We start from the raw sequence: 27,666 nt of genomic DNA, 5'->3' as shown, positions 1-27,666 counted from the left end.
CTTAGGCCAAAATGGGAGATATTTCTCTCCCTCTTGGCTGCCTTTCAGAACAAAGCTGAGCATGACAAGGGCCTCAATAAATTCCAGATTTGACTCTTCCTATAGCCACTTTACTGCATCACTTTCCTCTTGGCCTCTGCCAAGCTAAGAGAGATCCAAAATCTACTTGGGCCATTTTAGACCCACATAGCCCTCTTCCTTGCCTGCATCTTGCCCAGCCAACAATGCCATGTATTCTCTTACCTTCCTCTAACTGTTGTTCTCTGCCTCTACTTTCCCACTGGCACACAGGTGTCCCGGTCTCATTATGGAACGCTCATTAATATTCTCCACGGGTACCCTTGTGGGTGTCCTCCCTACCCACAGATGTGTCTAGACTTTCATGAATATCAGCACTGAGAAAGCAGATTAAAAATCAGTGGTGAGGGGACTTCCCTGATGGCACAGTGGTTAAGAATCCACCTGCCAATGCAGGGCACACGGGTTCAAGCCCTGGTCTGGGAAGATCCCACATGCCACGGAGCAACTAAGCCCATGCGCCACAACTACTGAGCCTGCACTCTAGAGCCCGCAAGCCACAACTACTGAGCCCGTGTGCCACAACTACTGAAGCCTGCGTGCCTAGAGCCTGTGCTCCTCAGCAAGAGAAGCCACCGCAGTGAGAAGCCCGTGCACCACAATGAAGAGCAGCCCCTGCTCGCCGCAACTAGAGAAAGACCGCACGCAGCAACTAAGACCCAACGCAGCCATAAATAAATAAATAAATAAATTTATTTTTTTAAAAAATCAGTGGTAAATCAACAGGGAAAGCACAGAGCTCTGAGGTGGGGCCCAGAGCGATGGGGCTGAGGGGGCACCTGTTGTGGCTTGACTATCATGCCACTCACAAATCAGTTTGACAGAAGATCCTACGAGAAAGTCAAATTACATTAAACAACTGCTCTTGGTAGTGCCTGGGAATTTGGTTGGTTGATAATCCAAACATAACTCAGCAGACTTCACTGTTCACACGTCAATCCAGACATCTTGATGCTATATAAACTTAGCCCTGATTGGACCTCACTGAGTTCAACAACTCTGCTAAATTCAGGGCAAGCTGAAATGCTCTGCAATTGTTCACATGGCATTCATGGCCGAAACACTGGCTACGGCTTCACTGCCAGTGGTGGGCAGGGTGACCTACAATTAACAAATCAATGAGTATTTGCTGCCTGAGCACCCTCTAAGTGCCAGGCGCCATACTAAGCACATTGGCTGGTAAATGTCAAACCAGCTACGGCCTCTGCTTTCCAGGATCTTACAGTCTAATGGCAGGGGAGAAGAGCCATCACATACGAAACTGAGACCTCTTCAATACGGTATTGATGGCTAATTTGCAGGTAGATTAAAAGGGGAGGGGTCAGAATAAACAGAAATATCAAGGAAGAATTCACGGCCAGGACGAGATTTTTTTCTGGGTCTTGAAGGATGGCTAGTGATTCGCTGTGTGGAGAAGAAAACAGAAGCTATTTGAAGCAGAAGGAACTCACCAGCCCCACAGACAGAGCCGGCCAACCAGCTGCTGTGCCCACAGCCAGAGCTACTTTGGGTTACCCTTCCACAGTGAGCAGGAAGTACCTGGAAATGACAGCCACCAAGACTGACCCAGATGGATGCCCACCTCACCAGTTCTCCCTGGAACTTAAGGGGACCAGCCACTGACACTTCAGAAAAGCACAACTTAGAGAACAAAGACTTGGTCGTAAGACCGCCTCAAGTTCAAGCAAACTACTTTTACTCTCTAAACCTCAGTTTCCTTGTGTTCCAAATGGGAACCAAACTTACAGGACTGTTGTGAAAAATAAATAAAATAATGCATGCACATTGCCTGAAACATAATACACACTTCATAAAAAGTAACTCTTGTGATTGTTTTAGTTTTATATGGTCAGTATTCATGTAGATTTATCTATCCCCTCACTCTTCATTTCTTCCTATATCCCTGTGCTTCCTTCTGGAATCCTTTTCCTTCTGTCCTAAGAATTTTTTTAGTATTTCTTTTAGGATAGGCCTGCATGTGAAGAATTCTCTCTGTTTTTGTTTGCCCAAAGATGCTCTATTTCACTTTAACGTTTGAAGGGTGTCTTCAATGGGTGTCGAATGCTAGATTAGCAATTATTTTCTTTTAGCACTTTAAAGATAGCCTTACATTGTCTTCTGGCTTTCATCATTTCTGGTGAGAAGCCAGCTGTGGATCTTATTGCTGTTTGTTTGAAGGTCACATATATTTTCCCCTCTTTGGCTGCCTTTAAGATTTTTCTCTTTGTCTTTGTTTCTGGCCATTTTACTCCAAGGAGCCCAGATACATGGGTTTTCTTTGTATTTATCCTGCTTGAGGTTTGTGGTGCTTCTTGGGCCCATAGCTTGATGTCTTTCATCACTTTCATAAAATTCCTGGTTATTATTTCTTTAGATATTGTTTGTGCCCCATTATCTCTCTCCTCTCTTTCTGGGATTCCCAATGCATATAATGTTAAAACCTTTTCACCATATTCTTTCTCTTATACTCTTTTCTGAATTTTACATTTTTTTCTTTAGTCTGGATATTTTCTTCTACTTCCAGATAGCCATTCTCTTCAGGTGTGCCAAACCTACTGTTAAACCCATCCTATGGTGCGTTTTTCACTTCCAGAATTTTTCTCTTTTCTGTTCATAGATTCCAGTTCTCTCTTGAAGTTCTCCATCTTCTCATGTAACTTCCTTTTAATGTCCATTTCTACTCATTCTAAGATCTATATCTTCTATGGGTTTATTTCTATTATCTCTTTTTTTCTCCATGTTTTTGGTCATGTGGTCTTGTTTCTTGAGATGACTCAATTACTTGAAGCCCCACAACTGCACACAATTATCTTCCAAACAAGGCCCTCAACTCTACCCATTTCTCTGAATTTGGTTCTTAACCTCTCTCTCTCCTTACCAGTGGTTCTAGAATTCTAGCAAGTTTATGTCCTGATCCTTTAAACATAGAATAACAGTGCTATACTTATTTCCTCAGAGCATCCAAAATAGTATTTGAGGACCTCGCAAATCAACCTAACTTTCCACCCTTCCCCTCATACGTCCTACAATCCAATGAAGTAGAACCAGTTACCATTGCTGTTTCTTTGTTTTTCTACCCCAGTGCACATTTCAGCTATTTCCAGCAGGATGCCCCTTCGTTCATATCCAACTATCCAAACCCTACTATCTAAGTCCCAGATTAAATGGCATCCCCCATAATTAAACCTTGAATCCTCAGAATCTGTATTAATCTCATCCTTCTCTGAAGTCCCAGCGCCTTCTACTGGAGTGTTATTTACGCCCAGGTCCTATTTGCAGCACCAGCTAACTGAGGGTGGCGGACAGTCCGTGTCTGTCTTCTGAGGATCCACTCTCCCTCCTCGTGGCACAGTCACAGGCCCCTCTGACTCTCCTCTCAGCAGCCACCTCTCCCCACTCTCAGACCAGGCGGCTCCAGCAGAACTACCTCCCACCTCTGACTCCCAGGACCTGCCAACTTCAGCCAGGGAACTGGTGAGGAATTTGGGGGTAGCTAAGCTGAAAAGATGTCACGTGATGTCATTTCTCTGCCTCAAACCCTGAGAAGGCTCCCGTTTCACTTAGAGGACAAGCCGAGAAGGCTCTAGATAGAGCGTGCCCTCCCCTCGTCCTCTCTGACCTTTTCTCCTGCTGTTCTTCTCCTCGTGTCCACTTCAGCCACACCGGCTACTCTGATACTCCTCAGACACGCCAGGCTTAATCCCGCCTTAATTCCTTTGTTCCATCTGGTCCTTCCACCCTGCCCACAGACATCAATCTGACCGACCTCAGATGGAGACCTGAAGGAAGCTGTGCAAATCTCACTTTCCTGGCAAGGCTCATCCTGACCCCCATTTACAAGTAGCCCCCACCATCCCGCACTCCTGATGCCCCTCTCTCTGCTTACTCTCTCCTTTCTCTCTTTCTAACAGACTCTGTATTTTGCTTATTCATACCTTTACTTATGTTTACACCTCATGCATGTACACACTGGAATCCAAGCTCCCAAGGGCAGGAATCTGTGTCTGCTGGGCTCGTTGGTATCTCCCAAGCCCTAGAGCAGCGTCTGGCTCAGAGCAGGCACTGCGTACCTATCCGCTGACTGCTGCATCAACTTGGTATCGTCTCGTTTCCATAAGCAGCATCCCTGCGTGGCATGCTGCACCTGGACACCCGAAAGATGCTGATGCTCAGGCAGGGTGAGTGTTCTGTGAAAACGCCAACTTCAGGGGCGGCTGTGTCGGCCCTCATGGGCGGGGACACCCCCCTGCCCTGCAGCCACCCGTGCCCCCCTCCCTCACTTGGAGGGAAATTCTATTAATCAGGCAGAGAAATCAAGTCGGGGAAACACAGACTTCATTTGGACCCGGGGAAGAGGAGATGGGGCTAAATAGAAACTCTTCGTAAAATAAATCTGTGGAAGCGTAGTAAAATGAATCTAGGGCCAGAGTAAATCAGAGAGGCTCAGTGCAGCTCAAATGGCCTCCTGATGTCAAAATGTAAACACTCACCAAGCATGTCATGCTTTTGCACTTCGCAGACCCTCTCGTATCTATTATTTTACATTCTCTTCAAAAACGACTCTATAAGAAACAAATCATTCCTCTCTTAGAAGTTGAGGAACTGGTGCTCCAGGAGAAAAGATACCTATAAAGCTGTCCAGCTATGTGGTGATGCTAGAGGACAGGTCTCAGGACTCAGAGAACAGAAATTTCCCTCTGGGGTGTTTGAAGCCCAAAGGTGCACGGGGGTGTGCCCTGGGGACCTGAGGCCACAACGTAGACATGGCATGTCTCCCCAGAGCATCACTTCTATCCTGAGGTTCATCGAAATAAAAAGTGTTACTCTTACATTAAAACAAATGTGGGTTTTGTATAAAGCAAAATGCAAAATATTTGCATGAATTATGAAGATTTTTTAAATTAGACTTAGAACAAATTTCCACATTTACAAAAGTCAGCTTCGAGCTCTGTAGCACCCTCCCCCAACCCCTACCTGGCTCTTACATTAACTAGGGTGTGACTTTGGACGAATGACTTCAACTTATCTGAGCCTAGTTTTTCTCATCTGTAAAATGGAATCATAATGCCTTCCTCACAGGCCAGCTGTTACGAAGATTAAATTAAGATACATACAAGAAGCCCTGCAAACAGAGCCTGACACAGGAGGAAAAATGAAAACATTCACTTCTTTATTATGTTGGAATATTAGATAAGAAGCAAGGAGCCATCACCCCATTAAAACTCCCCAAACTCCTAATGTGTCCAATTTAAGGTTTCACTTGAGAAGCAAGAACTGGAAAAGATTTAGAGGACAGAAACTGCAGAAATGATTAGGGATTAAAGAGCAAGAAGCTTGAGGAAAGGTTAAAGGAACCGGATTTTCTTTGAACTTGAGGAGAAAAGAGCTGAAAGAGAGAATCAGAAAGAACCTTCACAAAATAAAGAAAAAAGCTCAGCTGCTGTCCACCTTCACCGGGGCTGGAAGGGGATGCCGCTCAGACCTCAGCTGGGGCGGAGGAGCGGCGGAGGGGGAGGGCCTTTAGGCATCAGGGCATCTGTGCGGTTATTAGGAACCTTAGAACCAATGAGAGAAGAGTGGAACCCACTTCCCCAGAGATTTCCTTGGACGTCATAAAAATGGGGGTACTGATGCATGGATAAGGAGGAGCTGGTCCTCTAAGCAGATAGCCTGGCCATCTACAGGGTGGGGTTTGATGCCCCTTGAGTCCAGATTTCCCCCATTATCCTCCCACTGGCTCTGCCTGGCTGCCTGTGGTCCTGTTTTACTATGTTGCCTTAAGCTATTTATGGCTCCAAAGAATAAACGCTACCTGGAAGGCATCATCCGTTGAGTCAGTAAGAGTCTTTAACCCCATAACTTATTAAAGTTGCTCCTGACAACCAGAAGAACACTCAGGAAAGGGACACAGAGCTAGTATGTTTTGAAACGTAGATGACAGACAGGCAGACACAGCCTAGCTGAGGACCACCAGGGGACGGGCTGGCAGCACTGTGGAGAGCTCTGCTGGGAGCACGGAGGGGCCAGAGGACAAACCGCATCTCGTCATCAACCCCACACTCATTCTGCTTTTAGCTGGCTTGGCCACGCAGCGGGAGCTCCCTGAAGGCAGGGGCTTTGCCTGTTGACGCCACTATTCCCAGAGCACCTGGTCACCCACCCCTGCACAGCACACGGACGAGCTGGCTGTCAGGGATGTACGCCCCCCACCCCCCGACGCGGACTGCCAGCCACTGGTGGCCAGCTCTGCGGCTGCAGCTGTGACCTCTAGGCCCCCGGAACCTGGGTCTGAACTGTGCCCCATCACTTCCTGCTCAGGGATTCCAGTCCCAAACCTGAACTGCAGACTCTCTCCTGAGACCACACCATCCTCTCACCCCACCCACCCCGGGCCCCTCTGCCCAGTGTTCCTCACTGCCTCTCCCCAAGCCGTGCCCCTTGCCCCCTCCTCCCCGCTCCTGTCTCTTTCCCTCTCCCTGTCCCCAGATCGGCCAACCCATCCATCTTGTCTCCTTCCCCAGTCTGTCCTGCCTCCTACCCTGATCTGTCCTCTTCTCCCCCAACATCTGTCACATCTCTTCTCCCTCCCAGTTCTGCTTCACTACATACGTGCCCAGCTCTTTCCCCCAGCTCCGTCCTGCTCACCCCTCTATCCCCACATCTGGAGCCATAGCTGCGTTTCATTAGAAGAGGGCGGGGTGAGACTATTCGCGGGGCCTGAAATGGGATCTCAATCCCCCTCCCTAACTTTAAAAAAAAGCACTTGGTGCATAGTAGGTGCTCAATAAATACCAATAAACCAGTGAGTCAGTGAATGAATGTTACCGAATGAGTAATTTAGTAACAGCAACACTGGAAAACATCAGAGTGGAAAAAACAAGACACCATGACACCCTCATATCAGAATACTCCACAGCACCGAGTATTTCTCAGGTGCAAGTAGACAGTGTGTGATTCCTGCTTTCTGGAGAGATGGGTCCTGCGAGAGAGATTCCCCCATCACCCATGGGAAGCCAAATGATTGATAAGGGTCAGGACGTGACTGGCTCTTGTTTCAGATGGAGGCGGGAACAATAACGATGGGAAACACTGACACTCTACCTGCCTTAAAGTCCACCCCCCCAAGCTCTCAAAAACTCCCTATGGGCAAAACACAATAGATACACAAGATCCGTGTTATTCTTCTTCCCTCAGAGGCCAGGAGTCCCTAGAAACCCCGGAACAAGTCCCCTGTGCTCAGTAAGCATCATCCTGCGACGTCATCCAGATGTTGGGCGAGGGGGGGTAACTGCTGGGAAAGGAACCTGGTACCCACCTTCCACGTCAATGCAGCGGTGCCAGGGATGCAGAGGAGAGGAGGAGGCTGAGTGCAGGAACCGGGCCCCAGGAGCTGGGCCAGGAGGCGCCGGGGCTCATGTCAGGAGCGGCGGCTGAGGGCAGAGGTCCAGGCAGGGGGCAGGGGTCCAGGCCAGGGGACCTGCCTCAAGGCCTGCTGGGGTGGGTGCGCCCTTGCTGCCGTCACCACTTAGGCTCAGCAGGGTGCCCCGGAGGGCGCCACCAAGTGACCCACGTGCCTGCTCCCAGCCCATCCTCTGTGCTCATCGGAGCAAACCCCGCGGCCCCTCCCTCGGGACAGGGCGCTCGGTGGACACAAACAGCCACTGAGGACGGCGCTGGGGGCCTCACCGCTGGTCAGCATCACCCAGGACATCACCCCCGAAGCTCCTGGTCCTGCAAGAAAGTCAGCGCTTGGTGCCACGTCTGGCTCTCGGTGGCCCTGCCACACCCATCGCACGCAGCCCAGGTCAGTGACTCACTTCTGACCTGCCTGCCCCACACACCGCTGGCTGAGGTGGCCTTCTGGCCCCAGTGGGGAAGCACAGGTGAGGGGTCAAGGTGTGGGGTGCTACTGCCCTCTGCTGGCAGCTTCCAGAACATTCCAGGCTGATGTCAAAGAAGACAGCACAGGCCGGAAGGGCGTCCTCCCTTCCTCCACTGGGCACCACACCACGGAACCCGCTGGGTGGGTGGCTCCCACGGGGGCCGTGGGACTGGCCGCGTCCGGGGGGTGGGGGGGGCAGGCAGCTCGCAGGGCGGGAACAGGCAGCACAGAAATGAGAGGGGGAAGGAGAGCAGAGAGAGAGAGCTCGCCAACCTCCCCCAAAGAATAACCATAACAACTCCACTGACACCCTCCTTCACGGGACACAGAAAGACTCACATACACTAAACGTCACCTCGAATCCAAACAACCTGAAGGGCGTGACAGGGCAGGCGATGGGTTTCCTGCCACTTTGCAGATGAGAAAGGACGAGGTCCAGGGAGCTGTGACCCTCACCCATGTCACACAGCCAGGTAGGAAATGAGACCCCCAACACGGGGTCTGCCTTCCTTGCCCAGGACTCTTGACAGATAATATTAAACAACTGTTTCTGGGCCCCTGTGACAGGTCCCAGAACATCTGCTATCACGAGAGCTCACTGTGACAAAAACACATGCCCAGCACCACCAAGACCTGGCTTGTGATCTGGCGACAGCCAGGCATGGTCTGGCCACGGTCTGTGTTCTCTGTAAGAGGCTGAAAAGTACATTAAACAGGGATGAGCAAATACCAGAGAAAACAGAAGCATCTTAGAGCCTGGAGACACCCCCCAGCGTAGCAGGCAGACGGCCCGTAGAATGCAGACACGCCGGGCTAGTGGCTGCAAGGCCGGAGCTCCAACGGTTTGCTTGCTGGACATGATGCTCCTGTAACAAGTGACCAGCATGGCCATCACCAAGGAGAAGCCGAGCTCCTTAGGTAAAGGTAGCCAGAGCTCTGGGCTCTCCGCAGGCCCATATCCTCTTTGGTTTGGGAACCTTCTTCCTCTCCTCCCCTGGGGGGCAGAGCATCCCCTGGTCAGTGTCCCCAGCCTTCTACCCCCTCTCCCCCCTCCTCCCTGCTTTTGTCTGGTCTCCTATGGCCCCTGCCTGAGCCGCTGCCCCGCACGGCCCTCCGCCTCCTCCTGCATCTCTCCCAGCTGCGACCAGGCCAGGGTCAAGGGCAGGGCTGGCCCTTCCAAGCAGGATTAAACCAACTGGAAAGAAACAAGCACACCCCTCATCCTTGTTTCCCCGAGTTGGCCACAAGCAACAGCAAAAAATGTGTCCCCTGGTCTGGATGGAGGAGCCGGTGACATTTGGGTGACTTGTTCTTCCTCTGGATTTTTTCTTTTAGTGCTCAGAGAGGAGAGGAGGACTATTTATTAGTAAGGAAATGGGACTTGTCGGAGCCTGTGAATGCCCCACACACGTCTGCTCTCCAGAAAGAAGGAAGACAAGTTAAGGAATCCAGGACCCTTGGAGCGGTCTCTCCTGTGCACCCAAGGGGCTGCGATCAAAAGCTCTCGCCAGCTAGAAAGGGGAGCGGCGAGAGAAGAAAAGGCATCCCAGCTCCCAGCGCCAGCGGCACTGGGGCTCGTTTCCAGCCCTCGACCTTGCCTGCCTGGCCTACTTCTGCCATCCCTGACCCCTCCCTGCCACCCTGGGCCACGTGGCGTTACATCAGCTTGCAAATGCGCCCAATCTGCTCTAGGAAAGCTTCCTGTGGGAGGCGCCACCTCCATGGGGACTCTGGAATCTTTATCCCCTGTCCTCAGAGCATCCACAGTCTCAGAACAGGTCGGGCCTGGGCAGCAGCCTCTTGGCCTCATCCACTGCCCCATCGCGCCCTGTCCTATAAGGAGCCGGTGCTGACCAGGACGGCACTCACCGCCCACCCCTTCCTCAGGGACCGGCTTCCATCCACAAAAACAGTGCTCAGCCCCACAGAGGCAGAGGGATGGATAAGACCCTCTCCTCGTCCTCACAGAACCTTCATGCCTGAAACAAGTGATCAATGACAAAAAATCACATTTCTGTATCTCTTAACTGTTCAGAAGAGGGTTTATGCAATTATCTCATTTCAGATTCCTAACAGCGCTGGGTAAGAGCTGGTTTTCAAATCTCTGCTTCTCGGAAGCGAAAACTGAGTCTCAGAGAGATGAGGGGAGGTCCCAGCCAGAGCCTGACCCCAAGACTTCGGCTCAAAGCTCTCCCACTTGACTGCCCACAACTGGACGGCAGGACGGGGTCCTTCCGCGGTTTCCAGGGATGGGGAAGGGTTTGATTGATGCCATGACAGAGACACGACCCCCCCTGAGGTCCTGAGGTGTGGAACTGAGGATGCGGGGACGTCCACCCACACGAGCCTCTCTCACAAACCAGATGTCCTGACGCAGGAGCAACACAGGCCAAGGAGAGGCGACAGGTCATCCCCGCTTCTGAACCGTGGGCTAGGAGCAGAGCGGACAGGCGAGGAGGCCCGAACCAGAAGTTCAGAGCCAGGTCCTGGCGGGTGCTGCCTGGGGTCACCTTCTAAATGAACCCTCTGCACGGGCCACCCCGTGTCACAACTTCCGCCCAGCTCTGTAGAACCCAGGGGCTGGGAAATGTCCGCCTAGAGAGTCTTTCTTGGAAAGAAGACTTGGGCCTAGCTTTTCCTCCCCATCCTTTCTCCCGATCTTCCTGACCTCCCAGCCCCTGCAGCCAATGCTGTCCGAGCCTCATGCGCGGGCCTCTCCTGCCCTCTGCTGGACAAGCTGCAGCAGTGTGACCACATCCCTGTGCAACCCAAAGGCAAAAATCACCTTTCCTCCAGTCACCTCTCCAGTCTTTGCTCTTTTCCCACAGGATGCTGTGTCTGGCCCTACACCAGGGCCAGACTGATGGGAGGAGGGAGCCTTTCTCTCTGTTCCCTCATTCCTATTCCGCTTTCCTCCTCCTGCAAATGAGGATCCCTCCTTTCTGACCCCAGCACTCAGGGATTGCCGGGCTAGCGTCCAGCGCCTTCCACGGGGCTCTGATACGGGTGGGCTTCCCCCGCACCGTGACCCCTTCTCCCCCGGTCTCCCTGCCTGGATCTCATCTCTTCCATCTGCCTGCCAGTCTGGTCTCCTCACCCACCAAAGGCTCTGACCTCAGGTAAGAGTTGACTTGGCCCCAGATGCCCAGCTGTGAGCACCAGCTCCAAGGCTCTGGGATGCCTGTTTCTGAGCCTCTGCTCCTCTGGGTCTGTGTGACTTGCTTCTTGGCCCCGGTTCAACCCACTTCAGGTTAACCGACACTGACCTCTGCTTTAGCAGGCAGCGTGCCGCGAGCAGTGGGGACCACAGAGTTCAGTCTGCCAGGGAAGGTGGATGTGGGTAAAAATCATCGCAGTAGAGGGCACGGGGTGCTGAACCAAGACCTTACGAGGACAGTGGCATGGGAACCCCTAGAGGGAGGCTCTGTGGGGAAAGGATCAGAGTCACAAGCTGATGGGGGAGCAGTTTCACCTGAGGGGAGCGGGGCGAGGAGGTTGGCTGTAATGACTGACATCTACTAGGCACTGTCTTTAACTACATTATCTTCTACCCTCGCCCTCAAGTTAAATTATTATCCAAATTGTACAGACAATAGAGCCTCAGAGCTAGAATAGCTTACACCTGATTCCAGAGGCACAGAGTTATTTGACTCTGGTCTCACGTGCCTTGCACCATATTCTGTTGCTTCTCCAGCAGAAGGCAGAGCCCGAGCAAACTTGTGGAGCCTGGAGACTCACTCAGGAGTGAGCATGTTCCCAGACAGGTGGAGACAGAGCTGAGTGAGTGTGGTTTTGTAGTAGATGGGGTGCTATGACCTACACCTTCAGAGCTTTGCAAACAGCTGGCAAAGAGGGCAAGACTAGGGGTGGGTAACCAGATGTCCCTCAATAACCCTTCTCTCCTTTCTCTATGGCACTTGAACCCTTGGTTTATTGCTTAGTTTTTGGTCACCCTAAATAAAAACTACATTTCTTGGCTCTCCTTGCTGATAGATGGGACCATATGGCTAGGGAAATGTGAGCATAACCTATGTAAACAACTTCTAGGTGATGCTTTTAAAGGAAGGAGCATGCCTTCCCTTCCTCTTTTGCTTCTTCCACTGACTGGACTGCAGCTGAGCTGCTGCAGTACGTGGGATCCTGCAAACAAGGGCAAGAGCACAGGAACATCAAAGCAAGGACCCAGAAGACACTTGTGTCCCAGGCACCACGGAGCTGCTGTGCTGTCCCAGCAGTTACTTGTGAAAGAGAAATGAACTTCTCTGGTGTTCAAGCTGTTGTTATTTGTGGTCCCTCTATGAGGGGGGTCTCAGCCAGAGAGGATGAAGTCCGAGGCCATGGCAGTGAACATGAAGAGGAGGGGTGAGGGTGGGTTCTAGGGGCATCATGGAGGCAACTCCAACAGGACTTGGTATCTGATTGAACGTGGGGGTGTGAGGATGGAGGACCAGCCTGGCATTGAGTTGACAGCAGAACGGAGGAATTTGAGATAGGCTGTCCTTTTCTGTTTCTGTCATTTCACTTCTGCATCTAACTTCCTCCTCAGACATCTCCTGGTCTTCAGGACCTCTCCTTTCCCTGGATCCAAAATCACTTTGCCATGACCCCTCCTACCTCTATCCCTCACACATGCTTCTCTCTTTGCTGGAACAACACCTCCAGCCCGCATCACCTTTGCCTGACTAAATCATAGCATCTTTTATAGACTCAATGCCAACACGCCTCCCCAGGAAGCTTCCCTGACTCCCCTGAACTGGATAAGGTCCCTGCCCTCTGTACTTTCACTATGTCCAGCACTCCCTTCTGTGTCACCATGGACCTCTCTGTGCTGGAAGCATTTGCTTCCTGGTCCATTTCCCTCATTTAACCAGGAGTTCCTTGGGGACAGAGACCATATTCATCTTTGGATTCCCACTGCCTGGTATAGTGTCTGGCATAGGATGGGTCTCCAGGAAATGTCACTGTGCAGGATTTTCCTTTATCCTTGCTCCCCAAAACCACCCTCTGGCTCCCCCCTACCATCGCCCCACGCAGGTTCCACTGTCTGGGTTGCAGCCGTTAAATGAATCAAAAGCAAAACAAGCCAGCAATGTCAGGCAGCTTCCTGCAGCCGCCCCTCCCCATGCTCTGACTCAGAAGTGCCATTATCAAGAGGTAACCGGTTTCTATATTCTCACTCCCCATTTGGGCAGAAAACAACATGAAGCAAGCTTTCTCAAGGATGGTTAAGTTGAAATGTTCTGCGCCTTAAAATTTAGGTCTCCATTTCACAAATGATTCAGCCTTAGATGAAAGAAGACAAATGTCGCTGTTTGATGGAGAGAAAGTTATGAAACACCACACACGTCAAATCTCCATATCCCTTTTCCTCCTAATGCAGCAAAATGATACCTGTATCGCCGTTCAATCAAAGGCTTACCAAGGGAGATGGGGCTGCAGCGGTAATCATCGGATGTTTCTGGCAACCCCTCGCACCAATCTACTGCACAGCATTGCCATTATAAACCCATGAAAGGCTTCCTCAATTTCACTCCCCGTCCTCATCAGCCACAACAGATATTTATTGACTGCCTGTTATACTCAGGACACTTTGCTAGGTGCAGGAAAGGAAAAGCTGAGGAGAGACTTCTGGAGGATTTTGAAAAGGGGCACATCTGTACCTCAGAAGTAAGTTATCTGCCTCTGAGATGAGTTGCACGTAAAAGGAGACAAACGCAGTGGCTTTTATGAAGAAAAATGGTCTAGACCAATGGGCACCGTCAGACTGCTCTGTGAGCAGTTTTGACCGAATGCAGAAAAATGATGCCATCATAATTATTCAGTTGCACGGTAACCAGGTCGATACGCTGCATCCATTTACCTCCTGCAGCCTTGCTCCGGCACTGCCAACGCGAGCCAGTGGGCAAAATGGTTTCCGCGATCCTGTTCTCCATTTGGTCATGAAAATGTGAAGACTGAATCTATCACTGTTTTGAAGTCAAGATGATCTGCACTCTTGAAAAGGGCTGCCTGTCTCCAAAATCAGTCACGCTGAGAATTAAAACAAATGCGACGCTTTTAGGGAGAAAAGACAGAACTCTGTGGACCCAGAATCTCCACATGCCTTTTTTAATGAGCATGAGAAAATGACAGAAACATCATTGTCCTACAAATGCTCACTGAGTCACTCAGCTATATGAAGCCTTTATCTGTCTTTTCTGAGCATTTCTTAAAATCTCTTTCCACATTCCAATCACCTAGCGTCATTATTAGCAAAATATTAAAATTCAACTGTTACTCATTTGTGCAAGAAAATTTGAAGGAAAATTATTCAATATTTTGAACCACGGGAGTTTATATATTTGACATATACCATGTGTATATCAAGAGTCTGTGTGGGAGACTAGAGGGAGGTAGGTCTGTCCCCATTGAGAATGCAGAGCCTGAGAGAGACCAAAAAGCAACGTCACCTCACTCCAAAAGATGAGACGACTGAGGCCCAGGAAGGGGCACGGCATCACAGTCACAAAATGGGATGCAAGGGGCAGGACTGTCATACAGTGACCCCAAGACCCCACTCTGGGTTTCCTGGGCACCAAGCCAGCTGGAAAACCCCCTCCCTAACTTCTCCCAGTGCAAAGTGCTGCACTCAAGCCCACTTCTCATTGGAATGGTGGGTATCCTCCCTCTCTACCCTCACCCTCTGCAGAGGAGTTGCCACTCCCGAGGGGCCCCAGATCTCCAGGGGCTGAGCAGCTGGTGCTCCCAGAAAACTCTCAGCAACAGCTGGAGCTGGAACCCAGACGCCCTGTGCCAGGCAGTGAGGGCTCCCTTCCCTGGTATCAAGTCACTCTCACACTTGCCCCCAAAATGAGGCAGACCCCTGCCACTGGAATGCAAACCCACACTGCGCATCCAGCAAAGCCCTGCCCTGGCATGGCTCTCTGGAGGGATGACGGGAGGGTAATGCCAACTCTGCTCTGGTAGGCTCCCTTTCCCCCCACCACCCACAGGGAAGTCTGGTTCTTAACCTACGCCACGTGACACTGTGGGATGTGTACCAGTCCTGTTGCATAACAGGTGGGTGCCTAGATGGGACCTCTCTGTGTGACCACGGTGGTACTCACAGGACCACTTTGTGGCATGCAGAAGCAGTTGGCAGCAATAGTTGGGAAGAAAACCTAGCACCCATCTCCCAATCTGCTACCTTGTTATAACTTACTTCACAATACTTCTGCACAGATGGTAGTACATACATACCTGTATTGGGGCTCTCCAGACAACCAGAACCAGTAGGAGATATATACATACATAGAAAGAGATAGAGAGAGACAGATATTTATTACAAGGAATAGGCCCACACGATTATGGGGGCTAAGAAATCCCAAGATCTGCAGGCAAACTGGAGACCCAGCAGATCCTATGGTGTAAGTTCCAGTCAAAAGCCAGCAGCCTCAAGACCCAAGAAGAGCCCATTTTTCAGTTCCAGTCTGAAGGCAGGAAAAAAATCAATGTCTCAGTTCAAATAGGCAGAAGTTCCCTCTTAGTCAGCCTTTTTGTTCTACTCAGATCCACAACAGATTGCATGAGGCCCACCCACCTTATGGAGGGCAATCTGCTTCACTCAGTCTACTAATTAAATATTAACCTCATCCAGAAACACCCTCATGGACACACCCAGACATAACGTTCAACCAAATATCTGGGCACCCTGTGGCCCAGTCCAGCTGGCACATAAAATTAACCCCCACAGTAACATATAGCATTGTTATCCATGGATAGCCCAGAGGAGGTTATTTAACATTTGAAGTTCCTTAATGGGGATACACAGCCCAGGCACAGGCAGTTAGTTAGCATTTGGAATACTCTCATGAAAATCCCACACCCAACAGGCAGCTACTGACAAGCATTCCAGCCAACTTTAATCTCTGATCCACACTAACCACTTCTGTTAATTAGCAGAATGGATGTTAGAAAATATTTTTGTTGCTGAACTGAATGCTGTTCAAGATTCATGGATTGGCTAAAAGATTTCACAGGCATTCTCACCCATGTGTGAACGGAGTGGAAAAATCCACCGAGCCCGGTAGCCCATGCCTTTCGGAGTAGCTCCCAGGCCTTAGGATTCTACGAGTGTTTGTGGAGGTTTGTCACCTGGTTCCAGTTAGTTAGCTGAATCCTCTGCTCAAGCATTACTTCATCTACCCCGAGTATGCAAAGTGCAGAGAAGAATGCCCAAGGGACAGTTAGCTGGGACATCATGGAACTTACAAGAGTGCATTTAGTAGGGGGGCGGGGAAACATATCCTTCACCTATCTCTCAATAATAGAAGGGATTGCTATCAAAGAGAAAGAACCTAAAATAGTGATGACCCAATTGGCTTGGACGTCTGCAACACCATTCATGCACGGCTCTTTCTCCTAAGCCACTCTGTTCACCTTGCACCATCATGCGTTGTGCTCTCCTCCTCAATGAACAGAATCAGGATTCAAAACCACTTGGACAAGCTAGAATATGGACTGTGGGCAACAAAATGAAATTTCACAGAGGTAAATGTAAAGTCCCCTGTTCAAGGTTACAAACTGTCCCCTGCAACATTGTAAGATGGGACGGGAGATGGGGTTTGCAGCCGACTTGCATCCTAATCTGTGGATGGTGACTTAACAGAAGTTTACCGAGTCAACAGTGAGGACGCTTAGGAAAAACCATTAAGTGTTTAGATGACATCTAAAGATCCAGGGAAAGAGCAATTTCACAGCATTCTGCCCCAGTCAAACCACATCTGGAATATGGCGATAAAATCTGGGTACCATATTTTTAAAGTCATTTTGACAAATGAGAATATATCCAGAGGAGAGTGACCAGGAAAATAAGGAGTCTTAAAATTATAACTTCCATTTAGACAAAGGACTCATGAGATTTATCCTGGAGAAGAGACAACGAAGGGAATAGGTATTTAAACAGCAAATAGCTGAAAGCTTGTTATGAGAAAAGTGTTTTGTAGATGAGGGGATGGAAGACAGATGTTTGCCTAAACTAAGAAAGAGCTAAGTGTCCAGCAGTGGCAGGTACTGACTATGAGATAACTGCTCCCTTATGCAGTAGGAATCGCTGCCACTCTCATCATCCCCATCCTCATCATCATCATCCCCATCACCATCCCCATCACCATCATCATCCCCATCACCATCATCATCAACATCACATGCCTGTTTTACACATGAGGTACTAGGACTGAGAAGAGCTAACTCACCCCATAGCAGGTTGCTCATTTAAAAAGCCATTTCCAACACTACCATTCTATTATTTTTAATTATCCAAGAAGCAATCTCTTCTCTTCTCTCCCTGACTGGAGAGAAGGGAAGGGGAGTCAGGGGGCCACCCTGAGGCCTCACTTTGCTGCTCTGATATTAAACAGACTCTTTAGGATTGAGGCCCTAGTTCTACTATGTACCACTCAGGCACCTTTAGAATGTTCTCTGCCCATCTGGTCTTCAGCACCTCACGTGTGAGATGGAATCAGCGAGAACAAACTCCTCACGGACTCACGCGTGGATTGACTGAGCTAAGGCAGGTGCCAATGTGACGGTAAACACACAGTAAATGTTAGCTTATTTATCGTCCACCTTGAACTTGCCGAGCACCACCCAGACACAGCTGTGGTCCCTCGTCACAGAACTTACAATCCAGCTGCAAAGCCCTCTTCTTCCAGGAAGACCTCCCTCAAACAAATGACTGAGGGTGTGGAAAACTCTCCAGGGGGTGCTCAGGCCTGGCAGTCTCAAGGGGAACCGTTTTCCATTCCAGATCCTCAACTTCCAAAAGCCCTCCCCACTAAAGCTGATCTACCTGAAAACACCTGCAGCAGAAGCCTCCCACTCAATTTCTGTCCTCCGACTTTACGAAAGAAAGGCACACCTCCCACCCACCCAGAATCTCAATGTGCCACTTGATTCCAGGTGTGAAAATCTCTGGGGCGCCAGACCAAAGAGCAAGTTTCCAACATTGGTTTACGTGGTGAGAAAATAAGTGACTCCATTCACTTTTTGCAAGTCATGGTTTTTCAGTTCTTTGCTTGCTAGAAAATCCGAAGGGAGCCTAATCAAACTGTTGACTGATAGGTTGCGAAAAAAAATTTTTGATGCTAGATCACCATGTGACCATGTGATTTGGGGCTTAAAAAATTAAAAGAAAATTAAAGAACTGAATAACAGGTAGAACAAAACTCCTTCTTTTCCAAATCCTCTTATTTATGTGAGCAAAGCTGTTCAGTGCTCATATCGATAAAAATCAAAATAAGAGTGGGGCTTCCCTGGTGGCTCAGTGGTTAAGAATCCGCCTGCCAATTCAGGGGACATGGGTTCAAGCCCTGGTCCGGGAAGATCCCACATGCCACGGAGCAACTAAGCCCATGCACCACAACTACTGAGCCTGCGCTCTAGAGCCTGTGAGCCACAACTACCGAGCCCGTGTGCCACAACTACTGAAGCCCACATGCCTAGAGACCTTGCTCCGCAACAAGAGAAGCCACCGCAATGAGAAGCCCATGCACCGCAACGAAGAGTAGCCCCCGCTCGCCGCAACTAGAGAAAGCCCGCGTGCAGCAACAAAGACCCAATGCAGCCAAGAATAAATTAAAAATAAAATAAATAAATTTTTTTTAAATTAAAATAAGAGTGAAATATACTGACTCCTGTCTCATTTAAGCAATAGTAGTATTTGCCCAGAGAGACTTAATCATCCCATCCACCTCATGAAATATTTCTATTTTTTAAGTATTTAAGTATTTATCAAATTTTGTAATGTATTTATGTTATTTTGAGCCATAGCATATTCATAATAATTGCAAAAATAACTCAATCCAGAGAAATGTGTTCAACGCTTAAGGACTTACGATCAAAAAAAATAAAATTTAACTTTATGTTGCTTTGTGTTGCTGAGAAGTATAAGAAGACAATTTAAAATACTTTTAAAGGCAAAACATTACATCATAAAATTATTTAAAATGAGTTCAAAGAGAAAATGATGTAAAGTTTCAAACATTTAAAAAAAAGCTGTAGGGGAATTCCCTGGCAGTCCAGTGGTTAGGACTCCGAGCTCTCACTGCCTGCCAAGGGCCCGGGTTCAATCCCTGCTCAGGGAACTATAAAATCCCACAAGCCACGTGGTGCAGCCAAAAAAAAAAAAACTTCTTTGTGCATTTTGAATAAATGATGGTAGGTAATCAAGTCACTAACATTTTAAAAAGTGATATAACTGTTTTTTTAAATGAAAATATTTCAGATACACTGGAGGTTATATCTTTTGCAATTATTTCAACTTAATTTGAAATTACTCGTAAGGGAACTTAAAAATGTGCTACAAGGCACATTGGTTTTCAAAATTCTTTTTTAAGTAAAAGAGGGTAAAGACCACTGGAGTAGATGATATTCACCTGTTCCAAAAAGGCTACTAACACATTAAAACAACCAATCTGGTCCTCTCTTCCCTTCTCCTCTCTTATTCAAGAAGCATAACTCCTATTCGGTAGACAGGAGGGCCTAGGAGATTCAGATTCCAGCAAGACCAGTAACCAGGACCATCATCTATCCAAGCATAGGAAATGAGACTTATCTGGTACAAGGCGGGGATTTGGAACTAAGATCCCTACATAAAGCCAGAACTCTCAAAGAGATGCAACCTCAATAAAGGGGTGGATGAGAAAAATTCATTCACTAGTACAGGGAGACTGCAAGGAAACTTATCTGCTCCTTCCTACTTTATTAGAATAAAGAAGTCTCTGCTGAGAATTCTAGGCACCACGGCTATGACTCACAAGGGTTTGGGATCTGAAATTACACTATGGATCTGGGACCCTCCAAGAAGAGAAATTAACATGAAATGGATCCATGACAAGAGATAACCCAGGAAGCCCGGACGAAGCAAATGCAAAACTTCCCGGAAGGAACGGGTACTTAACCCACAGATCAAGCCCCCCGAAGATGAGAGCTCACAATCCAAAATTACAGTTCCAAATTATAAGGAAACAGTCACCTCCAGCAAGAACCAGCAGACAAAACAAACAAGAATACTAGAAAAAAAAAAAATTTAAGATAAAGGAAAAACTGACAATAAAATCAGAATATTTAAAATAATGAGACATAAACAAAATAGTTAAAAGTATAAAGGCAACACACACCACAAAAGAAAAACGAGAATGAGCTATTTTGGAAAAGATTCCAAAGAAAACTCATGCCAGAGTGATGGGAAGTGCCTGTACACTGCCTGGCAACTGTTAGGGCCCCCAGTCGGATAAGACCTGCAGAGGGTCTAGAGAATGTCCAGCCAGGCAAGGGAAAAGCCAAATTGTTGCAAGCCTGCTTGTGCCGTGTAGATGCCAGGGTGCACCAAGGCTGCCCCCCGGAGTGCACCCCTCACCCTGCACTTTGGAGCAAAGCCTGGTTCCATCTAACGACCCGTCAGCAGTCCCTTCCTAGGTTACCTCTGTTGTTTGCAGAGTTAATAAGAAAAGCCATGGCTTGTTGTTTTGCCTTGTTTTTAAGATCAATTGTGGGACGCAGATTAGTTTTCAGAATAGAGAGCCGCAGTGCTGAGCCAGCAAAACACCGAGACTGAGAAAACTGTTCTGCAGTGCAGAATCTGCAGAGAAAACGTACAGACTCACCACGCGACAAGGGATCTTATAGATCTTCTTCAACCTTTGTTTTCCATGAAAGGAAACAGGCCCAGAAAGAAGTAACTTTCTCCAGGCTCTGCACCCAGTCTGTGAAAGAGCTGAAGCTCAGACTTGGGCTTTCCATCTCCGAGGCCACAGCAGAGCTGGCCGAGAGCAGTCTTGTGCCAATGGCCAACTTGCCCTTTCTGCTGGCTCCCTCTGGTGAAGCCCCTCCTTGACCTCTCTCAACTCAGAGCCCTGATGCTCTCTTCCTCCATCAGTGCAGCCATCTAAGGGGAGAGGAGCGGGTGACATGGGCAGGAGGGAAGAATTACCCTACATCGTAGTAGAATCGTATGAGAATTTTGTGTGCGTTTTTCAAATATGCTGTCTTCAGGGGGAAATGTGAAAAACTGTACTGATAAGACTTTACTTCAAGTTGCATTCCAGTAAAAGAATTAACCTCTAATGGTAAAACTTCCTAGGGACAAGAAGAGACGAAAGAGAAATCTGAGCACCCACCACCACCATCTTTCAGCCCACATTTAGGCCACTCCATCTAGCCTCTCAGCAAGCTAGCTCTAGCGAAAGAACCTACGAGGGAGGACCGGAAAGGGGAGAAAGGGACAAAACAACACCTAGGAGATGAGCCAGGCAGCCTGCAGCAAGCCCACAGAGGATCTGGAAAAGAACAAGGCTAATTTAGGCTCTGAACATGACTTGGAGCCACCAGGAGCAGCTGTTATCCTGCTCTGCTCCCTCCTCCTCCCCTGCCTTGCCTATCATTCACTCCCCCAGGGTCTGCAAAAGATTCTGTCTGCACCACGGGACCTGCTGGCTCCCGAGTAAGGGAGCTGCTCCTCTTCCCTTGGTGACACTTCCATGTGGGTCGCTAATCATTCGTTTAAACATGCCATGCAGTACTGGGAAAAAAGAGGGTAAGGCTTGTTCCACGAGGACTGTGGTCCCACCTGAGGGAGCAGGTGAACCAGAAACTGGACCAGCGGTAGGTCCCGCCCTATGCAAATGATCTAGGGATTGCAAAGGGGACTTGAAGGGCAATGACGTGAGACTGAAGGACACCCGTTCCACTAACGAGAACAGATGCAGTGCCGAGAACAGATGCAGTGCCGTGGTTAGCAGCAAGGGCTCGACAGACAGACAGACTTTCTGCTCATGTGGTCTCAGGTAAATGAATCATCTCTCTAAGCCCCAGGTTTCTATCATCCATAAAACAGGAATACTAACAGCCATCCCAAAGGGGTACTAAGAAGATTAAATGAGATAGTGCCTATAAAGCACCCAGAGTGCCTGCATGCAGTAGGTACTTCATAAATGTTACTTCCCTTCCCTTTCCTTCTCCCCCAGGGGCCAGGTACCAGTGAAGATTTAAAGAATAAAAAAATGGTGACTGCAGAGAAAAGTTATCTGCAGAGGAGAAACACTGCAGCCCCAAATGAGGATTGGACCAGATGGGTCAAAGAAGGAATAGCAGCTAGACAGGACCGATCTCAGCCCCTTTCACTAAAGCCTGGAGAAACCTCAAAAGCATAACTGCAAGTGAAAAGGGCAATTTGCAGAATACACGATGCTATTTGTGTAAATTTTTAAACATATACCGCATTATTATATACTGTTGATGGAAGTATACGTAACTGCTGAGTTGGACGAGCAGGGCACATGGGTATGACCAGAGAGCAACTTTATTGTTGTCTATTAATGTTCCTTTAAGTTTAGTTGGTTAGGCATGGTCTTCTCCCACCCCAGAGTGAACTCTAGGCAGTTCTAGTCAATAAAGAAGGTCCTCCAGTCAACAAGTAATGTCTACCTTAGTGTAATCATCACAGTTCTCAACTTTATTTGGTAACTTCTTATGTCAACTGTTGTCATAATAATGCCACATAATAAACCACCCCAAAGCTCTGTGACACACAGAAATAGGCATGTGTTTCTAGCTCGTAAGTAGGGGGTGGTTTGCTGATCCCAGTCAGACTTGCTCCAGGCTGTGAGCACTGTTTGGGACTGTTCCACGTCTTTCATTCTTTAGGAAGTGCACTCTACCTGGGCCATGTTCTCCTGATGAGGACAGAAATGCAAGAGGAAAGTCCTCAGTGCAAGCATACTGCAAGCCTTTATTCACGTGACATCTGCTAACATCCCACTGGCAAGTCACGTGGCTGAGCCCAATACCAGCCCAGTGGGGAAATACACTCCACCACTGTGGGCAGGTGGCAGGTGGCAGAGGGATGTTTACAGAATCAGAGCCACTCTCCCCAGTGCCACAGCCGAGCCATCCAGTGGGGAACAAGGCTGGCTTCTTCCCCCCATCCCCCCTGGTACTTTTGCCCCTCCTCCCCCACTTTGCCAACCCTGGTTCCTGACCCCTCCAGGTCCAAGAAAAGGGAAACAGGAGGAGAAAGGGGCAGGAGAGTTCTCAATTTATACGGGCATCACAGTCTCTGAGCCAAGAAACATTCCAAGGTGACCTTCACGAACACTCCCCAGAGTTCAGGGATCTAGAGTTCTAGGGCTCCTGGTGACAGCCAACACATGTCTCATCTGGCTGTCACTTGCTCCTTCTTCGGCCTCTGGGCATCTGGAGATGTCCCAGCTTCTATCTGCAGAAGACTCTTCCCCCGCTTCTCCCCCAGGCTCTCCTCTTGGCAGGTTTGGAGGAGCCCATGCACCTCTCCTGCACTTGCAGCTCCAACTGGTCTCATGTTCTTCACACCAACAAACTACGGGAGTGCAGGTAGCCCCCAGTGAAGCCACCTCTCCTTTGCTCCAACTTCAAAGCAACTGGTCATCACTACCTCCCTCACACCCTTTAGATTTCTCAAGTGAGAGGCTGTCACCAGTCTACCAAGCACCCCAAAGTGCAGAGGACACTCATCAAAGCTTGAGGTGAGATGCAGGCACCTCCCACCCCTCCCCTTGGAGTAGGGGAATGACTAGATGAGATTAACATGTAAATCAAGAGACTCTGAGGAAAGCAGATTGCCCTCCATAGGGTGGGTGGGTCTTGTCCAATCAGTTGAAGACCTTAATAGAAAAACAGTGCCCTCCCACTATGAAGAGGGAATTCTGCTAGCCAACTGCCTTTGGACTTGAACTACAACATCGGCTCTGCCGTGGGTCTCCAGCCCGCTGGCCCACCCTGCACATTTTGGACTTGCCAAACCTCCACAATTGCATGAGCCAATTCCTTAATATAAATAAATAAATAAATACATACATACACATCCTGTTTTTTCTGTTTCTCTGGAGAACCCCAATACCAGGACTTCTCTGGAGATGGGCGAGATGAGCATCGTAGTTGGGGGGAGTTTTCTCTTTTTCTCTGAAAACCTGCCGGGGCAGTTCCTGCCTTTTGCCACAGTGCATTTTATCTCGGGGTCAAGTTATGTTGCTTTTGGCCAAAGACCGCTTGGAGACAAATGCATTCCTGGAAACTACGTTGTAAATCCAATTGTCAAAAAGCAAACTGGACTTTCCCATGGAAACAATGTTACACTGAATAGTAACTGTAGGGATAATACTCTGCACTCGTGTAGAACTTTGCAGCTGGAAAGGCTTTCCTACATCACATACCCCGCTGCATTCAGTCATGGAAGGCAGGCTCTGTGTTCTCTTCATCGCACAGATGGATAAATGAGACTCAGAGAAGTGTTTTGCTCAGGGTCACAGACTATTAGGGACAGAGCTGGGACTTGATCCTAATTCAGTACCCTCTCCAGCATCTCCTTAACCAAGTAAGGTCTCAGGCTCAACCGAATCATACACACAACAAAAAGTCCTCCAAATGCAAAGATTCCAGAACTCTAGCCTCCACAATTGTTTAAAATTATAAAATGTTGCTCTGAAGTCACATAAAACAGGCAAATGGGGGCTTCCCTGGAGGTGCAGTGGTTAAGAATCCACCTGCCAAAGCAGGGGACACAGGTTCGAGCCCTGGTCCGGGAAGATCCCACATGCCATGGAGCAAATAAGCCCGTGCGCCACAACTCCTGAGCCTGCGCTCTAGAGCCCGCGAGCCACAACTACTGAAGCCCGCGCGCCTAGAGCCCGTGCTCCACAACAAGAGAAGCCACCGCAATGAGAAGCCCGTGTACTGCAACAAAGAGTAGCCCCCGCTCTCAGCAACTAGAGAAAGCCCGCGTGCAGCAGCAAAGACCCAATGCAGCCAAAAATTAAATAAATAAATTTTTTAAAAAAACAGGCAAATGAGCATATGGATTACCCAAGAGACCCCCAAACTTTAAAGCAGACATGTAACACGTAAATAATCATCACTACCCATGCCAAGCTGCTAACCCGAGACTCCCACGCATCGCCATTCACGGAAACACCTCCTGAGCGATCATTCACGTAACTGAACAAATGTAACGAAATGCAAGATTGCACAGGGGCCACCTGAATCTATTTTTTCCAGTCCCTTCTTAGTGCCCTTTGTGTTACTTTGATCTTCCTGAAAACACAATTAAAATTCGCAAACAGTGTGGCATGTGTCTGTCCAGGTTGGGGGTGGAGCCAGCAGGGGCCAACCTGGTTAGATAAGGGCTGGGCTAAAGGCACCATCAAGTAGAGGCAGAGAGGATGTGGCCGGTGGAGCTGGGAAGAGGGGAAGGCCAGGCGGACCCCTCCCCGCTGGGGCTGGAGGGCTCCTGCCTTCCACCTCTAGCACTGCTTCCAGCCCCTTCAGGAAACATCCCTGAGGCCTCGGTCTGCTCTGCCCTGCCTCAGCAGGGCTGCTTTGCTGACTACAGGACCTGCCTGGCTTCCTCCCATCACCTCTCCCTTGGCCCCTTGCCACGTCTGCAGATTCAGCCAGGTGCCAAGCTCTGGAGCACCCCTGTCCCTGGTGGGCCGGAAATAAACGAGACCCTCTGGAGGCTCAGCGTCAATCAGTCTTGCCCTGCCTTGTTCCCCTACCACTTCCCTCTGCAGGCTCCACGCCCAGTTCTGGTTCCTGCTCTATCTCCGTGTGGAAGGAATGGCTGGGGAAACCAGCTGGGCTCTGGTGCTCCCAGACCTGGGGCCAGTGGCTCTCACTGCCTGGGGGAGCCTGTAGTGGCCCTCAGCCTGCCACCTCCTGCAGAGACCATCAGCCACAGGACCGGGACACCAACTCATCCATGTTCCTGGTCCGGGAGCTGCCCAGGCTCTCTGCAGCCCCAGCTCCGGATGGCCCCCCTGAAGCTAACTGCCTACGGGCGATAAGCCATCGGCACCCCCTCAGGCCACTGCGCTCACCCCCATGGGCTCCTTCCATCCTCACCTCCCTGTGACCCCGGGGCTGCCAGCACAGGCTGAGGGGTCAGGCACGGAGCCCCAGACGTCATACTCTGAGGGCATCTCAGACCCAAAATGCCTGGGCAGTGACTCAGGAAAGCAGCAAGAAGGGAAGGAGGGACTCCAGTGGCTGGAGCTACAGGAGACCTACAAAGGATGCACGTAAAAATTAGATTTAAACCACCAGCCCCCAACCCAAGCCCACGGCTAAGAGAACAGAACTGCCTGGACTCTCAAATGGCCTCAGATTTTTGTCCTTATGTCCACGTGAATTTCATACATCCTGACACATGGAAGGGGGAACTCAGCACCTAGCGAAGGGGGTCACCTGGATGATCTCCTCCAGCCCTGGACCGTGAGGGCTAATTCCAGCATGTCTGGGATTCACCTGATCTGTGCCTGTGAAATCAGCAATGTCCTCAGGACTGACCCTGGTCGAGGCATGAAGCACACTGATTAATGGTGTTGCTTTGTAACAATGCCCCGGAGGAGTTGGGGTGGTGTGTACCAGCTGGTCGACTTTGTGCTTTGGTAGCAATGAGATCGATGGTTTGCACCTGGTCTCGGGGAGATCCTGGAGGCCACTGGGGGAGGTTGTGGAGTAAGGATTTGCCTGCATGCCAGCAGGTGTAAGAAACCCAGAAAGAGGCTCCATCTTGGGGCTCAGAAGTGTCCTGTGCACACGTCAGTGGTTCCTGATTTGAGAAAGAGCACATCTTGCACAGCCACTAACAGAGGGAGGCAGTAGGGACCAGGATTTGGTTTCTCCAGACCCCTGCCATGAGCAGCCTTTGGCTGTGATGGTATCTCCACTTTGATGTTATTGCTCTAATAAGTTATGGGTTTGCAAGCACCATCACTTTGGGCCTCTGAGCCTTCTTTAGTCATTGAACCTGTTTAGCTGCTACTGTTAGTGCCTCCTCACTGTTATGGACTGAATTGGGCCTCCTCAAAATTCACATGTTGAAGTCCTAACCCCCAGTACATGTGACCTTATTTGGAAATAAGGTCCTTGCAGATGTAATTAGTTAAGATGAGGCATTACTAGAGTAGGCACGGCCCCTAACCTGATATGACTGTCATCTTTTCTTTTTTTAAATAAATAAATTTATTTATTTATTTATTTATTTATTTATTTATTTATTTATTTATTTATTTATGGCTGCGTTGGGTCTCTGTTGCTGTGCGTGGGCTTTCTCTAGTTGCGGCGAGCGGGGGTTACTCTTCGTTGCGGTACACGGGCTTCTCTCACTGCGGTGGCTTCTCTTGTTGCAGAGCACGGGCTCTAGACTCATGGGCTTCAGTAGTTGTGGCACACAGGCTCAGTGGTTGTGGCTCGCGGGCTCTAGAGCACAGGCTCAGTAGTTGTGGCGCACGGGCTTAGCTGTTCTGCGGCATGTGGGATCTTCCCGGACCAGGGCTCGAACCCATGTCCCCCGCATTGGCAGGCGGATTCTTAACCACTGCGCCACCAGGGAAGCCCATGACTGTCATCTTTATAAAAAGGGACATTTGAACACAGGGAGAACTCCATGTAAAGACTGGAGCTAGACTGCCACAACCAAGGAATTATCAGAAGCTTGGAGAAAGGCCTGGAACAGTTCCTTCTCTAGTGCCTTCAGAGGGAGCATGGTCCCATACACCTTGACCTCAGGCGTCTAGCCTCCAAATAAATTTCTGTTGTTTAAGTCACCCAGTCCGTGATGCTTTGTGATGGCAGCCTTCGCAACCCAGTACACCTCTGAAAGGCTTTACTCCCTCCCTCTCCCACCTGCAACA

General features: G+C 49.3%; 1 protein-coding gene across 2 annotated transcripts in view; it reads right to left on the bottom strand.

Moving 5' to 3' along the window:
* The window catches only part of LOC309632092 (uncharacterized protein), a 259,053-nt gene extending 236,192 nt beyond the window's left edge, over positions 1-22,861 (bottom strand). For both annotated transcript variants that reach the window (XR_014246724.1, XM_082399266.1), the window contains exon 1: positions 13,821-22,861. Coding sequence is in view for 1 of the 2 variants with exons in the window: in XM_082399266.1 (XP_082255392.1) it covers positions 13,821-13,893 (73 nt within the window). In the remaining variant the exon portion in view is untranslated. The remainder of the gene's footprint in view (positions 1-13,820) is intronic.
* Between the last annotated feature and the right edge of the window lie 4,805 nt (positions 22,862-27,666).

Source organism: Balaenoptera borealis, assembly GCF_965194805.1.
Source record: "Balaenoptera borealis genome assembly, chromosome: 7".
NCBI classification, from domain to species: domain Eukaryota; kingdom Metazoa; phylum Chordata; class Mammalia; order Artiodactyla; family Balaenopteridae; genus Balaenoptera; species Balaenoptera borealis.
The sequence above is the reverse complement of the archived record's forward strand: the minus strand, read 5'-3'. Positions and strand labels throughout refer to the sequence as shown.